The sequence below is a fragment of the Odocoileus virginianus genome, chromosome X (assembly GCF_023699985.2).
Source record: "Odocoileus virginianus isolate 20LAN1187 ecotype Illinois chromosome X, Ovbor_1.2, whole genome shotgun sequence".
In the NCBI taxonomy this organism is placed as follows: Eukaryota; Metazoa; Chordata; class Mammalia; order Artiodactyla; family Cervidae; genus Odocoileus; species Odocoileus virginianus.
In genome coordinates this window covers 41,676,113-41,694,424 of record NC_069708.1, presented here as the reverse complement: position 1 = coordinate 41,694,424, position 18,312 = coordinate 41,676,113, and the positions used below count along the sequence as shown (strand labels likewise).

The 18,312-nt window shown below is 34.8% G+C and overlaps 1 protein-coding gene across 6 annotated transcripts in view; it reads right to left on the bottom strand.

The window, feature by feature from the left end:
- PCDH11X (protocadherin 11 X-linked) overlaps positions 1-18,312 on the bottom strand; it is a 958,739-nt gene that overhangs the window by 888,507 nt on the left and 51,920 nt on the right. For all 6 annotated transcript variants that reach the window (XM_070461977.1, XM_070461978.1, XM_070461979.1 and 3 more), the window contains exon 2: positions 5,234-5,820. In XM_070461977.1, the coding sequence (XP_070318078.1) occupies positions 5,234-5,773 (540 nt within the window). In that variant the 5' untranslated portion in view covers positions 5,774-5,820. The remainder of the gene's footprint in view (positions 1-5,233; positions 5,821-18,312) is intronic.

Genomic DNA, 18,312 nt, shown 5'->3' with positions numbered 1-18,312 from the left:
GACTCAAACCTTGATTATTTGAAGACTCTGTCCAAGATTAAATTTTTCTGGAGGTGGATGGAAAATATGAGGATGCCTTATGAAATGGGCAAAGATGTGTGAGGGCTTTGAGGGTGGTCACCAATCTGAGAAAAACTTGATCTTCACGCTCCGTCAGCACAGTCAACCTTTGAAACATTTTATGCTTGCCTCAAGGGAACTAATCAACAAGCTGTCACTGGGCTAGTATAGAAATATTACTATTGATATATGTGGGAGAAGATGAAAATCTGAAGGAGAAAATGAAGACACATGCAGCATCATTACATGAACTAATTTCCCCTGAGTTCCAACCATAGGAAGAAGTAAATCCCTGTGGTTTATATCCATATCCTGAGTCAGATTGGGTGCTTGAAGTATATTTCTATTTGTGAATATACTGCTTCCCTGATGCCAAGACTTAGAATTTGAAAAGATATTTTATAAGTAACAGGCCATTGGAATAACAAAGCGGAAGTTAAAAACACACTGTAATTTCCTACTTCTGGACAACAACTCTATCAAATACTACTAGGAATAAGTGGCATATACATAATAGATGACACATCAGTTCAGTTCAGTTCAGTTCAGTTCAGTCACTCAGTCATGTCCAACTCTTTGTGACCCCATGAATCGCAGCACACCAGGCCTCCCTGTCCATCACCAACTCTCGGAGTCTAACCAAACTCATGGCCATTGAGTCAGTGATGCCATCCAGCCATCTCATCCTCTGTCGTCCCCTTCTCATCCTGCCCCCAACCCCTCCCAGCATCATGGTCTTTTGCAATGAGTCAACTCTTTGCATCAGGTGGCCAAAGTACTGGAGTTTCAGCTTCAATATCAGTCCTTCCAATGAACACCCAGGACTCATCTCCTTTAGGATGGACTGGTTGGATCTCCTTGCAGTCCAAGGGACTCTCAAGAGTCTTCTCCAACACCACAATTCAAAAGCATCAATTCTTCGGTGCTCAGCTTTCTTCACAGTCCAACTCTCACATCCATACATGACCACTGGAAAAACCATAGCCTTGACCAGACAGACCTTTGTTGGCAAAGTAATGTCTCTGCTTTTTAATATGCTGTCTAGGTTGGTCATAACTTTCCTTCCAAGGAGTAAGCGTCTTTTAATTTCATGGCTACAGTCACCATCTGCAGTGATTTTGGAGCCAAAAAAAAAAAAAAAAAGTCTGACACTGTTTCCACTGTCTCCCCATCTATTTCCCATGAGGTGATGGGACCAGATGCCATGATCTTAGTTTTCTGAATGTTGAAGTTTAAGCCAACTTATTCACTCTCATCTTTCACTTTCATCAAGAGGCTTTTTAGTTCCTCTTCACTTTCTGCCATAAGGGTGGTGTCATCTGCATATCTGAGGTTATTGATATTTCTCCCAGCAATCTTGATTCCAGCTTGTGCTTCCTCGAGCCCAGCATTTCTCATGATGTACTCTGCATGTAAGTTAAATAAGCAGGGTGACAATATACAGCCTTGACATACTACTTTTACTATTTGGAACCAGTCTGTTGTTCCATGTCCAGTTCTAACTGTTGCTTCCTGACTTGCATACAGGTTTCTCAAGAGGCAGATAATTATATATATAGTATACAATATGCATATATGTATGTATAATTTACATGTAGTGTATACTATATCCCATGTATAATATATATAGTTTAAAATATATTATTTAATAACATTTTAAAATGGTATATTTATCATATATTAAAATGGCATTCATGCATATGTATACACACATATATATGTGTGTATAACAGATATATAGTTATAGATCTTTAGCATGGCTAGTCCAAATTAAGGATAATTAAAACAGAATATCATGGGAAATTCTCATTATAGCATGGGCTTACTTGAAACAGGAAAAAGAGAAGATTTCATTTCTTGATGCTTTTTTAAGTGACAATTTTCACATCAAAAACTTTTATACATGAATCTTTTTTTTTCTTTAGAGTAATCTAATCTCTCAAAAAAGTTGCAATTTAACCTTGCCATGGTCATATAAGCTTTATTACATCATAATTTTCTTTGTACTAAGCAGAATCACTTGTTAATCATGTTACTCATTCATTCCTCACTTTTTTTTTTTTTGCCTTCTTTTGTTTCTTTTCTCTCCTGTTAAACTTTCTGTGATCCCAATTCTCAAGGTTATCGGTCTGTGTTTCTGTCAGTCAAATCTAAGATTCAGAAGACCTTATTCTGGTTTCCAATTTACTAATCATATCAGTATAAACAAAATAAATTATTACTCTGAAATGAAATTCCCAACTATTTAAAATGTGAAATAACACTTTCCTGTTTATTTCAAAGCACACATAATATCATAAAAATGTGTAAATGAAATTAAACTATATGTTATGGTTTTGAAGATCAATATTATAAATTTTGTCTAGACTACTTTTTATTATACACAATTTGACATTTATCAAATGACTATATTTTCCGTTAATTATCTTGTTAATTAACATACATCTGTTAATAACAAGACCTTTCATGTGTAAACTGACCTAATTTTCTCCTATATCTCCCACTTCTCTCCCTTTGTTATCTGAACGTTTAAGTACAAATCTCATACTTCCTTAGGATAAACTGTGATTTTGCTAGTCTGATCTATTCAGCAAATATAAAACAAGTTAACATTAATTCAATTTTCAACCTATTCTGCAGGACAGGGTATCTTTTAAAATAAATTATTATGGTTGGCTTACTTTCAAATTATAACACTTTAATAAAGTTTATGGATGGATTGTAACGTTTATTTTCTTTCTTTTTATTTAACCTCCCTATCCCCCCAGTATATATGCCACTTTTATGACAGGACTTTTTTGTAAGTCAGAGTGCAATCAGTTAACACATGTCATGGCCTTCTGCAAGCCCAGGGGTATGTTCTGTGTTCCATTCTCATTATTTTTAACAAGCTGTCAGGACAGTATTTGCCCATGGGGCCATACAAATGCCCCAGTGCTTTAGGTATATCATATAGTTCACTTTTGGCTTAGCATACATTCTAAAACAGAATGAAATTTTAGAGCATATCTATTTCTAAGACTCATCTCAGTACCTCTAGTGAACCTGTCTTTATGTCACTTGCTGACAATCTTTCAAAGAAATTCAAATGAAAAAAGACTTCAACAAACCTAAATCATTCCAGTGGGTTTATTTGTTTTATTTGAATTTGTTAAGCAGCTTTCATGACAAACAAATTTCTTGGAAGTTCATTAAGTTGCCCTGGGGGAAACATGACAAAATTATTCTTTGAGTAAAGCACTACATTTCAAAATAACATTATTGTCAGGATGGTTGGGTGAAGAGATCCGATTACTAATTCTTGATTTAAATTTGGTAAGGTCTCATTTTGATTTCAGTAAACTATTTTTTCTTTGTTTTAGCTATGCTCTCCAATACGGTAACCAGTTACCACAAGTGGATACTAAAATTAAGATTAAGTAAAATTAAAAATTCAGTTCCTTGGTAACACTAACCACATTTCAAGTACTCAATAGCCACTTGTGGCCAGTAGCTACCATATTTGATACCACAGATTACAGAACTTCCCTCATTGGTGCAGAAAGTTTTACTGGACATTGTAACTTTAGAGATAGTATCCACTCTGCTAAACAATTACTATTTAAAGTGATAAGCCTCACATTTCTATAAACAGTTAATTGTTTCAATCCATCTCCAAAAATATTTTATGCAGGTATATCTACCCTCTACTTAGTGCTTACTCTTCCCAATTTTACTTCTATGATGTTTATAGCACCATCCTCATATTATGATTGGAGAAACTAAAGGTCATAAAGATTAAGCTGGAGGTGGCTTTTCTAGTTGGTCACGAGCACACAATTGTGATCTATATCTTTCTGACTCCTGCAATTTTTCCATTTCATCAAATAAAGGGATACCATTGTAGGGACCTTACCTAAAAATGCTCATTTATAACATTCATTCTTTTTCAGTTTTTACTTCTTATAATTCACACACAAATTTGCATTTCACTTGAAATTACTCAAAGGATCTCTAGAGTTAGATTTATGAATGTATTTGTAAATAAATATATCTCTACAACATATCAGCATCAGCAAAAATCTTCAGATGATATACATAAAAATATCTTATTTATATGTTCTTTTAATCATTGGTCATCATGATAATCATAATCTTGTAGTGAACAGTCAGAAAATGCTTATAAAACTTTGACAATCACCTGACCATGTCTATATAATATCTACACATTTGTTCTTTTACACATTTCCCGAAATCATTCAAGTGATTATGTATGTATTACTTGGGTATGCATTATTTCACATACCCAAATCTGAGTTTTCTACTACTCTATACACCATATAGGTAATTAAAAGGAATCACCCATTCACTTGATAAATTCATTCCCTCTTCACGATTTTAAAAAATATCAAATATTTCATCTATTCTTCCCTCTGCATTTCCCATCACAAGGTCCAAATCAAACCAAAATAGGTTCTTTAGAGTAAGGAATTTTTTAGCTTAAAAAAAAAAAAAAAAAACAAAAAAAAAACTTACCGTTTATAGCAAATGAATGTTCTGTGTTTTCAAAGATTTGGAACAAAATGAAAACATTTAACATTAACAACACGTGTCTAAAATTTAATCTCATTTTGTGACTCAGATGCTTAAATATCTTTCCTTGACTTGAAATCAGCATGAAATATATTTGTTATTACTATATAAGTGTAGAAATGCTAGTAATAAAAAAGTTCTATTCACCCCTAAAGTAGATTTATTTGGCATCTTTTCAAATGACAAGATAAAGCTTTCTGTCTAAAATAATCACTTAGAAAAACTGATAGGTTCTGTGGATTCATTCTTAATGCTTCGATTTGCTTGTTTAGGCCAAGTTTGAGGCAGAGTCATGACTAGACATATGAAAAGTAAGATGTTGGGTAAGTTATTGATATTTAAGCAGCAATGCTGAGCTCCTTGTCTGACTCCTATAAGAGATTTTTAGTGGAAACACAAACAATTGCTTGAAAACGAGTATACTTAAGATGATTCTTAACCCCATGCCATTGCAAAAATTGCATTGATAAATTTTCTCTGCTATGCTTTAAACTTCGAATAATTGTGGAGATGAATCACTCAAAGTATGAAGTACACTAAGATCCCCTTTTCTTCCCTTTAAAAATTGAGCTGTCTTTAACAAAGTATTTTTAAAACGCACCTTAATTAGTTGGTAGTTTTGAACTCCATTTATTCCTGTGTCTGGATCAATGGCCGCTGGGAGAGCATATCGAGAGTTTATAGCCGAGTTCTCTGGAATTGATATATTGATAACCGTTGCAGGAAATAATGGTGCATTATCATTTATGTCTTCTATCAGAAAACGTATTTTAACCAATCTAAATATTTCATCCGGCAGAACGGCAACCTCCACTTCATAAAAGCAACGGGTGTCCACTATGATGCCAGCACACAATTTCTCACGATCAATGCGAGCTCCAGTAGTGAAGATCTCACCTGTGCCCTCTTCAATTCGAATCAGTGGCACATCTCCGGTCTTGTATACTAACTTGAATTGCATAGGAGTTGTTAAAGACTTGTCTGGAATTAGCGACAAGTTGAGGTCTTTCAGCAAATCGCCTATGAGGACGTTTTCTGGCATTTCTTCCCGAATGGTGTAGTTCTTCTCCTGGGCGCCAGACTGAAACACGACACATGCTAACAGAACCGCAAATATATACGTCCCGGACAACAAGTCCATACCAGGCAGGATTGCACTAGGGTGTTTTTTGTATCCCCCACGGAGAACTGTCAAAGAGAAGAGAAAAGAAAGAGGAAGAGGAAGAAGAAATTATTAAAGCCAAGTACTAAATGTAAGTTAACTAAATGCTCAGTTCTAAGTTAAAATCATTAAATGAAATAACAAGATCCTACTGTATACCACAGGGAACTATATTCAATATCCTGTAATAAAACACAATGGAAAAGAATATGAATGAGAATATGTACAATTGTACAATATGTACAATTGAATCACTTTGCTGTACAACAGAAATTAATAAAACAACCTTGTAAATCAACTATACTTCAATAAAATTTAAAAAATACCAAAATCACTAACTGAAAATACTAGCACAGTAGACGCTCTTAAATAAACTAATGACAGATTTGTTTTTAATCTAATATCGTGCATTTTTACATTAAAATGAAAGATAAATTAAGCAAGATACCTTGATTATATGAGACCCAAAGTATTTATAAAGGTGTTCATCATTGAGAAAATATATAAAAGATAATGTTATAATAAGATAGTGAAAAGTAATGCAGTATGGAAAAACCACTACAATATTGTAAAGTAATTAGCCTCCAATTAAAATAAAATTTAAAAAAAGTTTAAAAATAAAGTAAAAGTAATGCAGTATTGTAAAACAATTTTCCTTCAATTAAAAATACATTTTTAAAAAAGATAGTCAAAAGTAATAAAAATCATTTAAAACATTTCATTTAATAGTTAAGGAAAAGTAAAGGGATATTTGTCACTAATAACAAAAATATACTCATTTACTCTTTGTTACAATGTGGCTTTCAAATGCAGTTCTTCCATGTGAAATGAATGTTTTATGCAATATTCCATGTGTTCAGCTCTGGGCATCAAAATGTAAGTATAGATCTAGATTAGGAAGTTTGGATTAAAGAAGAAATGTCTTTTCAGAGAGAGAGGGTTTGATATGACAAATGCTTAAACATGGGAAGGACAATTGTGTGAAAAAGGGATTAAAGTTGTCTTTCTTTGAATGAGAGGAACAAGATCTGGTATAAAATTACAAAGAGGCAAGTTTCAGATCAATATGAAAAGCTGCCTATTAATTCCAGAAAAAGAATGATTTTCAGGAGAGACTGAATTCCATGTAGTTGGAGATACTGAAACAGAAGCTATATCACAAGTTTAAATTTGTATATTTTTGATTTGTTAGCATCTGAACATTCAGTGAGAGAACTGGAATACAAGACATACCAACTCACAGAATTTGTTGTTTGCATGAAGTAGTCCATGTAAAAATGGGTTTTCACATCTACAAACTGACATAACTGTTGCTGTTTTTCACTCATAAGTTGTGTCTGACTCTGAAACGTAAGAATTACCCAACTAAAAGAAACAGCTTGACTAGGGTTTAGAAATAAGAAGGACATTTAAAAAAATTTTTGTCAAGTTAAAATAGAGAATCCAAAAACAAACAATATCTCTGGCTGCTTTCCCCCTCCTTGTTTATTACTTTTCATTCCATAAAATTTGCCATTTTATTTCAGTTTAGTTCTGATAATGTTCAAACAGGAATTTTTATTTATTTGTAATTTGCAAATTTCTCTTCAATTTGTATATTAATTCTCAATTCCTATTCTCAATTTTATTTGTTGGATATAGTCTCAATTTGGTATATTAAATATGTTTTAATATCTAGTATCATGATACATCATAATATGCTTCTGGATGTTAATTGTATGTATCAATGATATGCTCTATAAACACAAAGAGAAATTTGTATTACACTGATCTAAACCCTGTAGGACATTATATTTTTATAATTAAGTATGGATTAATATAGCTATCAATTCATTCCAAAATTTTAAAGAATCAGATGATAGATGGTCACTTAAAAATCTGTTAGAGATTTTAAAAAAATAAAAAACAGAGCAAACTATTAATGCACAAAGGTGTCTAATTAAGGAAATTCTCAGTTTTCATTGGTAGTTAATAACCAATTTAAAATTTAAAAAAAGAATTCATTTGAATCAGTTTTAATGAGATGGATGAAACTGAAGCCCATTATACAGAGTGAAGTAAGCCAGAAAGATAAAGACCAATATAGTATACTAATGCATATATATGCAATTTAGAAAGATGATAATGATAACCCTATATGCAAAACAGAAAAAGAGACACAGATGTACAGAACAGACTTTTGGACTCTGTGGGAGACAGCGAGGGTGGGATGTTTCGAGACAACAGCACTGAAACAAGTATACTATCAAGGGTGAAACAGATCACCAGCCCAGGCTGGATGCATGAGACAAGTGCTCGGACCTGGTGCACTGGGAAGACCCAGAGGGATCGGATAGAGAGGGAGGACAGAGGGGGGGATTGGGATGGGGAATACATGTAAATCCATGGCTAATTCATGTCAATGTATGGCAAAAACCACTACAATATTGTAAAGCAATTAGCCTCCAACTAATAAAAATAAATGAAAAAAATTACAAAAACTTTTAATTATTGTTCTAAAAACATCATGAAATCATATAAATAACTTGTGATGGATATTATGATCTGATTATGCCAGTGTATTACATTAAAAAATTTTAGAAAATATGCATATTGACAGGCCTGAAGACAAAAGCGGGGAAAAAGAAACCTTCCCATTTGCAATCAGTAACAGAATGAATGCATTTGTTGCAATTATTTAGATAGTTTGGGTCATGAACAGAACCAAGTAATGAGGTAAATAGATCTGAAGCATCTCATTTTATGAATTTTTATCACATAATTTAAAAATTATATATCATGGGTCCAACCACTTTCTTATGTTAAAAAGTTGATGTCATTTTTTTTTAATTAGGTATCATGGTGAGTAACGCCAATGCTGAAGACATTTTCTATCCTAGTAAACAACACAAAAAGACTATTGCCTGTGGTATTTTTAGCATCATTTGCTCAATGATGAGCACTGGGATTATATAATATAGAAACCTTTTCAACTCATTCTCTTGTGAATTATTGGCCTTACCCTCCTTAATGAATGTGAGAGAATAAAAACACCCCATTTTTGCTTACTATGAGTCAATATGCATACATATACATGTCTCCTACTGCAAAGCTAGGAAGGACATCTAAAAAAATTGAGTGTCTGTGTGTGATTTTATAAATACCAAGCAAACATATTCAAAAATAAAAATAGGGCAGTTACAATAAGAATTAAACTACCACTCTATTCTTATCTTACCCTTAGGTATTACGCATTATTACAACTGGCAGAAGAATACTACAGATCTTTTTTTTTTTTTTTTTAAGCATTGCATGCATGTTGCAATCTCTACACAAGAGGGAGGATTAAGAAAATGACCTAATTCTAAGAAGTCCTGCTATCCCAATCCATTCGAAATATGTTTTATTTTACCTTTAATAATAGCATCAAATAAAACATTTTAAAATGTGTTTCATCAAGTGAAATTCTCTCAGAGGTTTAGAAAACCAGAAAAATAAATTGTGAAAAAAGATACTTCAATTTCTAAAATTTAGCCGAACATATTTAGAAAAGGTAGAGGAACCAGAGATCAAATTGCCAACATCTGCTGGATCATCGAAAAAGGAAGAAAGTTCCAGAAAAACATCAATTTCTGCTTTATTGACTGTGCCAAAGCCTTTGACTGTGTGGATCACAATAAACTGTGGAAAATTCTGAAAAAGGTAGGAATACAAGATCACCTGACCTGCCTCTTGAGAAACATGTATGCAGGTTAGGAAGCAACAGTTAGACCTGGACATGGAACAACAGACTGGTTCCAAATAGGAAAAGGAATACATCAAGGCTGTGTATTGTCACCCTGCTTATTTAACTTACAGGCAGAGTACATCATGAGAAATGCTGAGCTGGAGAAAGCACAAGCTGGAATCAAGATTGCCGGGAGAAATATCAATAACCTCAGATATGCAGATGACACCACCCTTATGGCAGAAAGTGAAGAAAAAAAGAGCCTCTAGATGAAAGTGAAAGAGGAGAGTGAAAAAGTTGGCTTAAAGCTCAACATACAGAAAACTAAGATCATGGCATCCGGTCCCATCACTTCATGGGAAATAGATGGGGAAATAGTGGAAACAGTGGTTGACTTTATTTTCTGGGCTCCAAAATCACTGCAGATGGTGACTGCAGCCATTAAATTAAAAGACGCTTACTCCTGGGAAGGAAAGTTATGACCAACCTAGACAGCATATTAAAAAGCAGAGACATTACTTTGCCAACAAAGGTCCATCTAGTCAAGGCTATGGTTTTCCAGTGATCATGTACGAATGTGAGAGTTGGACTATAAAGAAAGCTGAGCGCCAAAGAATTGATGCTTTTGAACTGTGGTGTTGGAGACAACTCTTGAGAGTCCCTTGGACTGCAAGGAGATCCAACCAGTCCATCCTAAAGGAGATCGGTCCTGGGTGTTCATTGGAGGGACTGATGTTAAAGCTGAAACTCCAATGCTTTGGCCACCTGATGCGAAGAGCTTACTCATTTGAAAAGACCCTGATGCTGGGAAAGATTGAGAGCAGGAGGAGAAGGGGTTGACAGAGGATGAGATGGTTGGATGTCATCACTAACTCAATGGACAAGGGTTTGGGTGGACTCCGGGAGCTGGTGATGGACATGGAGGCCTGGTGTGCTGTGGTTCATGGGGTTGCAAAGAGTCAGACACGACTGTGAGACTGAACTGAACTGAACTGAACATATTGCAAACCTAGAAGGAATATTTACTGTCCAGTTAATAATTACTTTCATGAAGGTGTAGTCACATGTTCAACAGATATTTTTAAGGAGTTCATATATACCAACCACTGTGGTAGGCACTGAGAATAAATCAGTGAGCAAAACAGGCAAAATCCTCTGCCCTCACAGAGGATATTTGATAATAGAAATATTCCAGATTGTTTTTGAGTGTTCAACCAATGTATAACAAACTTTACTCTGCCTCTATCAGGATGTAAAAATGCATGATATATATATGCATGAAAATTACCTCAGTCTCCAAAATTTGATTCAAACCCTTGCATTTACCACTTGAAAATGCATTGTTGTGTTTAAAATTTTGAAGTCTCTTAAAATGCTGAGTTTAATTTTTTGAATGACCAGTACAGAAATTTAGCTACTAAAAAACTGGAAATAGATCTGCCATATGACCCAGCAATACCACTTCTGGGCATACACACCAAGGAAACCAGATCTGAAAGAGACACGTGCACCCCAATATTCATTGCAGCACTGTTTATAATAACCAGGACATGGAAGCAACCTAGATGCCCATCAGCAGACGAATGGATAAGGAAGCTGTGGTACATATACACCATGAAATATTGCTCAGCCATTAAAAAGAATTCATTTGAATCAGTTCTTATGAAATGGATGAAACTGGAGCCCATTATACAGAGTGAAATAAGCCAGAAAGATAAAGACCATTACAGTTTACTAACATATATATATGGAATTTAGAAATATGGTAATTATAACCCTATATGCAAAACAGAAAAAGAGACTCAGGTATATAGAACAGACTTGTGGACTCTGTGGGAGAAGGTGAGGGTGGGATGTTTCAAGAGAACAGCATCAAAACATGTATATCATCTATGGTGAAACAGACCACCAGTCCAGGTTGTATGCATGAGACAAGTGCTTGGGCCTGGTGCACTGGGAAGACCCAGAGGGATCGGATGGAGAGGGAGGTGGGAGGTGGGATCGGGATGGGGAATACATGTAAATCCATGGCTGATTCATGTCAATGTATGGCAAAAACCACTACAATATTGTAAAGTAATTAGCCTCCAACTAATAAAAATAAATGAAACAAAAAAGAAATTTAGCTACTAAATATGCATAGAGAGAGCCATTGCCTAATTTTCTGGAAGCATGATGAATTTAACTCAGATATTCAGTGTAAAGATTCCTATGCACATACCTTTGTTGGTGGTGGTGTTTAGTTGATAGTGTTTGACTCACTGGGGGTCCATAGACTGTAGCCCACCAGGCTCCTCTGTCCATGGGACTTTCCAGTCAAGGATACTGGGGTGGGTTGCCATTTCCTTCTCCCGGGGATCTTCCTGACCCTAGGATTGAACCTGAGTCTCCTGCATTGGCAGGTGGATTCTTTACTGCTGAGCCACCAGGGAAGCCTGCACATAGCCATTATTTGTCTCTAATTTTCCCTTTCCCATGAACAAACTATAAGATTAAATTTCTTTACCATGCTCCCACATCCACATCCACATCCTGCTATTATAGTCTACTGTTAGTTTGGAAACTGATAAGGGAGGTAGAATGAAAGCAGATACAGAGAATTAAAATTTTCTATGTTTCAGTAGTGCCAACATTATTTAAGTACTGTTTTTACAGGCAATATATAGTGATTAGGTAGGCAACAGTCATAGTTGGACAGAATCATGACAATCAGAGAAAGCAAAAGTAGAAACAAAATAAGCAACTCTGAAATTTTAAAATATGAAAAGCAAAAATGCAAGTTTATTTTATAGTCTCTGAGCAATTTAGATTTAAAAAAGTAAACAGATATGGGAACTAAGTCTTTACTATATGCAGTTCTAGAGATTTCAAGCCATAAAAGTGGTATTCAAATAGTTTGTCAGAAGAATTCCACTGCATAATTTCCCTGACATGTTTATTACATTTTCCTTCAATGTAGTGCTGTATTTAACTTGTAATAAAGTATATGGAGCTTTCCTGGTAGTTCAGACAGTAAAGAATCTGCCTGCAATGCAGGAGACCAGGGTTCAATCCCTGGGTCTGGAAGATCCTCTGGAGAAGTAAATACCCACTCCAGTTTCTTGACTAGAGAATTCCATGGACAGAGGAGCCTGGCAGGCTATAGTCCATGGGGTCACAAAGAGTCAGACACGACTGAGTGACTAACACATACACACACACACACACACACACATACATATTTAAAGTAATTCTATATGAATGAGTGTCTTACATGCTACAATAACAAATTGCTAAAAATAGTACAAATTTAAGTATTATATGAAAATAAGAAATATATGTATGTTGCACTAACTCCACTTGGCTCTCATCACTGTAATTACTATAATGTCTCATGAAGTCAAAAATAGACAAATGAACAACTATAATATATTATATAATTGCTTCCATGTCCTTGTTTTCATGCACAAAGCTTCTTTCACAGACTGGGAAAACAACAGTGTAGTTCTTCAGGTTGACAGGAAGCAATGTAGGACATTTCAAGAAAAGCAACCACATCTGGTGAAAGACAAATGGGAGCAACTGATAAACGTAAATACTTTCAAAGGGATTGACTACAAGTAGAGTGGGGTAGGTGCACTGGCTTTCCTATTTGATGTGACTATTTCCTATGTACTCTGACACTTGAAATGTCAAAATGAAAGATTTAGTAGGGTAATTTAATTCTATAAAACTGATATTTTTATTAAATTTTATTCCACAAAGGACTCATTTATTGTACATTTGTATGGGTCTAAGCTTCTTCAAGAAGTGGATTCCATCAGTGTTTCTTCCTTCTAAAAAAAAGTTTATGTTTTATCAGGGATGTGCTTGGCAGTACAATGGTTAAGATTACATGGTTCCACTGCAGGGCACATGGGTTTGACCCATGGTAGGGAAACTAAGATCCCCCATATGTGTGGTGCTGCTAATTTTTTTTAAATAAATAAATATATAACATGTTTATGTTCTTTTCATTCTATGGGATCACAAAGAGACAGAAATGACTAAAAGATTAACATTAATACTCTAAAACAGTTAGTGCAGTGTTCTCTAACAGGGCTTCAAATCTGTTAATAATCAATGCTCAAAAATAACTTTTAAGACAATTTGTGAAGGTTGCTCTTTTATATTAAATTTTCTGGATTTTTAAGCATGATTTAGAAAGCATTTGAAACATGACTTTACAGATTAGTCAAGCAAGAGACCTATTTCATTTGGCAAAAATATAATTGTTGCTAATCATCATATGTCCTTTTATCACCTTGTTCAGTTCAGTTCAGTTCAGTCGCTCAGTCATGTCCAACTCTTTGCAACCCCATGGACTGCAGCATGCCAAGCCTCCCTGTCCCATCAGCAACTCACTGATGCCGTCCAACTATTTCATTTCCTGTCATCCCCTTCTCTTCCTGACTTCAGTCTTTCCCAGAATCAGGGTCTTTTCCAGTGAGACAGTCCTTCACATCAGGTGGCCAAATACTGGAGTTCCGGCTTCAGTATCAATTCTTCCAATGAATATTCAGGACTGATTTCCTTTAGGATTGACTGATTGGATCACCTTGCAGTCCCAAGGGACTCTCAAGAGTCTTCGCCAACACCACGCTTCAAAAGCATCAATTCTTTAGTGCTCAGCTTTTTTATAGCCCAACTCTCATATCCATACATGACTACTGGAAAAATGGTAGCCTTGACTAGATGGACATTTATTGGCAAAGTAATGTTTCTATTTTAATATGCTGTCTAGGTTGGTCATAGCTTTTCTTCCAAGGAGCAAGTGTCTTTTAATTTCATGGCTGCAATCACCATCTGCAGTGATTCTGGAGCCCAAAAACATAGTCTCTCACTGTTTCCACTGTTTCCCCACCTATTAGCCATAACATGATGGGACCAGATGCCATAATATTAGTTTTCTGAATGTTGAGTTTTAAGTCAACTTTTTCACTATCCTCTTTCACTTTCATCAAGAGGCTCTTTAGTTCTTTTCCACTTTCTGCCATAAGGGTGGTGTCATCTGCATATCTGAGGTTATTGACATTTCTCAAAGCAATCTTGATTTCAGCTAGTGCTTCATCCAGCTTGGCATTTCACATGATGTGCCCTGCATATAAGTTAAAAAAGCAGGGTGACAATATACAGCCTTGCATACTCCTTTCCCTATTTGGAACCTGTCTGTTTCTCCATGACTGGATCTTACTGTTGCTTCTTGACCTGAACACAGATTTCTCAGGAGGCCGGTCAGGTGGTCTGCTGATCCACACAGTCAAAGGTTTTGGTGTAGTCAATAAAGCAGAAGTAGTTTTTCTGGAATTCTCTTGCTTTTTCAGTGATCTAAATGAATGTTGGCAATTTGATCCCTGGTTCCTCTGCCTTTTCTAAATCAAGCTTGAACATCTGGAAGTTCATGGGTTCATGCACTGTTGAAACCTGGCTTGGAGAATTTTGAGCATTACTTTGCCAGTGTGTGAGATGAGTGCTATTGTGTTGTAGTTTGAGCATTTTTTGGCATTGCCTTTCTTTGGGATTGGAATGAAAACAGATCTTTTCCAGTCCTGTGGCCACTGCTGAGTTTTCCAAATTTGCTGGCACAGTGAGTGCATCACCTTCACAGCATCATCTTTCAGAATTTGAAGTAGCTCAACTGGAATTCCATCACCTCCACTAGCTTTGTTCATAGTGATGCTTCCTAAGGCTCACTTGACATCACATTCCAGGATGTCTGACTCTAGGTGAGTGATCACACCATCATGATTATCTGGGTGGTGAAGATCTTTTTTGTATAGTTCTTATGTGTATTCTTGCCACCCCTTCTTAATATCGTCTGCTTCTGTTAGGTCCATCCCATTTCTGTCTTTCATTAAGCCTGTCTCTGTCCATAGTTCTTCAGGCACTCTATCTATCAGATCTATCTCTTGAATCTATTTGTCACTTGCACTGTATAATGTAAGGGATTTGATTTATTACCTTGAAGTGAATTTAACCATGATTACTTCAAAAACTAGCAATTACTTTAATATGTTTGGTCTGTAAGTAACATACTATCATAACAAATAGTTCCTAGATTCACTGAGGATAAAAGGATAATTTCCATTTGGTGTAGCATTTTAATTTCTTTAAGTAGTTTCAAATCAGTTATTTCTTTTAATCTTTATTACAACCATATGATTTTTATGAATATCTGTAGGCATTGATTTATGTATTAAATATTTATATTGAATAGTTGGTAATTTCATGCTCTAGAGATCCTCTAAATGATCATGTTTAAAGAAGGTAAATAAATGGGATAAATTTCTGACTTCACTGAGAATTTATTGAAGGGTCTATTTTGATTGTTAGATATGTAAGGATAAGTGAATACTTTTATTAATTCCTATCATCAGAAATTAATAATAAAACAGTATAGGTCTAATCAGAAAAAAAAAACAACGTGATGACTTGATATATTTTCTATTTGTGTTAGATTCTAATTTATCAAAATCATGATGCAATAAATTCAACAGTTAAAAGCAAATGAGATATGCCACCAGAATCTTGGAAATGGTGTTGAAAACAAGATTCCAGTTGATAGTCTGAAAAATGAATCAAGGTAAGATATCAGTTATAGGAAAATGAATGGGGTCTATCAACCTATTGTTCCAAAGAACAAAACGTTGACTTTCATCCTTAATAGCTGCATTCATTCACCCAGGGAGACAAAGAAGCCTTTACTGGTAAGATGACTTCGGGGTGACATAAATCTTCAATCAGTGGCTACACTTCATAGACCACTAAGCGAAAATGACACAGCAACTTTTAAAAAACCAGTCTTGCTATTTGGTTAATCAGCTACCTAATAAGAAGTACCTCAGTCTAAAAGTTCAACCAAATTCCCTTCTTCTTTTAATTCTTATTCCCTTATATATATTTTAATATTCATACTGAGATTTTCATTTTGTTTCACTTCAAAACTCAAACTGGATGACAAGTTTAAAATGATGACATCAGTGAATCAATGGGCAGAAAAACATTTGAACCCCTAAATAAGACATACACAAGGCACATTTTGATGCATTTAATTTGGGGCAGGACAAAAATCATACAGAATTATGGCTTTAAAAATAGAATTAGCATTTATTAATTAAACACTACCTTCTGTCAGTTCTTAATTTGTACAAGAAACTTATATTGTAGGGTCAGCCCATTTTCATAAAGGAATTGTTTCTATAACCAATTTTTTTTTTTAGTTTAGCTCTTTCCCTGCTTATGAAGAACATAACTAACTTTGCTTATTTATGAAGGTTTGCAAACAAAAAGAAAAACTTAATCTTCTGGAAAATACATTTCACATTGATTTTGGAAAAGTTTGCCAAAGAATGTAAATAAAGACATAATTCTGCCTGTTAGGTATCTCCTGAGGTTCAAATTATTTGTATTACTTTACTCCCTCCTAAAAAAAAAAGTTTGGTTTTTAGAATTACAACTTACATTGTGATGATTTCAACTGAAATAGAGTATGAAATAAGTGAAAAATGGTCATTCTATTATTTTAGATAGCTCACAATTTCTGAACAGATGATAAATATATATCAGTGTTCTCACACCTGCTTATTATTCTAAGAAATATTTGAATTACTGTAAATTATTTATCCTTTGCAAAGGAATTCAATACTTAATGGAGATGATAGAATGAGCTATCATGAACAGAAATATTTCACACTTATTAAACAGACACTCACTCTAGGAAATTGTGATCACATGCTGCATTAATTCTTCCTATAAACTGACAACCCTGGAAAATGAAGGCCAGTGATATTCACGACAAAATTGCTTTGTATCAGGACTTGATTTTATGGATGGCACAATAATAAACCTTTAGAGAAGAAAAGACAATTAGACCCTCAAAAATCAAAGAAGTATATATTTCACTCTATAGTCATATTTAGACCATAAGCATCTGGAAATATTCAATTCAGTATAGTCACCCTGGCCATATGTATCTATAAAAATTAAATTAAAAATTCAATTGCTCAGTTGTACTAGGCACATTTCAAGTGTTCAGGGCAAATAGTCAAATGTGACTAGTGGCTAAAGTATTGGACACTGCAGGTTATAGAGCATTTCTACCATGGCAAAAAGTTCCATTGGACAGTGCTAATTTAGAGAAAGAGGAAAATAATCTTGAGCTATGCATGCATCCAGCAAAGTGGCAATCATGGCTGGAATAACCAATTCATAGGCAAGGGACCAAAAAATGATAAACTGAGATAATGAAGTAAAATTTATTATTGAATTATTTAGTAATGAATGCTGTTTTATGACATTAAATCTTGAAACTAGTAGATAGTGAATATTTTTAAGAGATTGGTAACTTGTTAATTCAAACAGAAAGTCAAATTTCCTCTTGGTTTAAATTAGAAATCAAACGGCCTGAGATCCTCTGAGAGAAAAAATGTGGTTTTACAGTTATAAATAAGCCCATTATACAGAGCGAAGTAAGCCAGAAAGATAAAGACCATTACAGTATACTAACACATATATATGGACTTTAGAAAGATGGTAACGATAACCCTATATGCAAAACAGAAAAAGAGACTCAGATGTACAGAACAGACTTGTGGACTCTGAGAGAAGGCGAGGGTGGGATGTTTCAAGAGAACAGCATCGATACATGTATATTATCTAGGGTGAAACAGATCACCAGCCCAGGTTGGGTGCTTGAGACAAGTACTCAGGCTGGTGCACTGGGAAGACCCAGAGGGATTGGGTGGAGAGCGAGGTGGGAGGGGGGACCGGGATGGGGAATACATGTAAATCCATG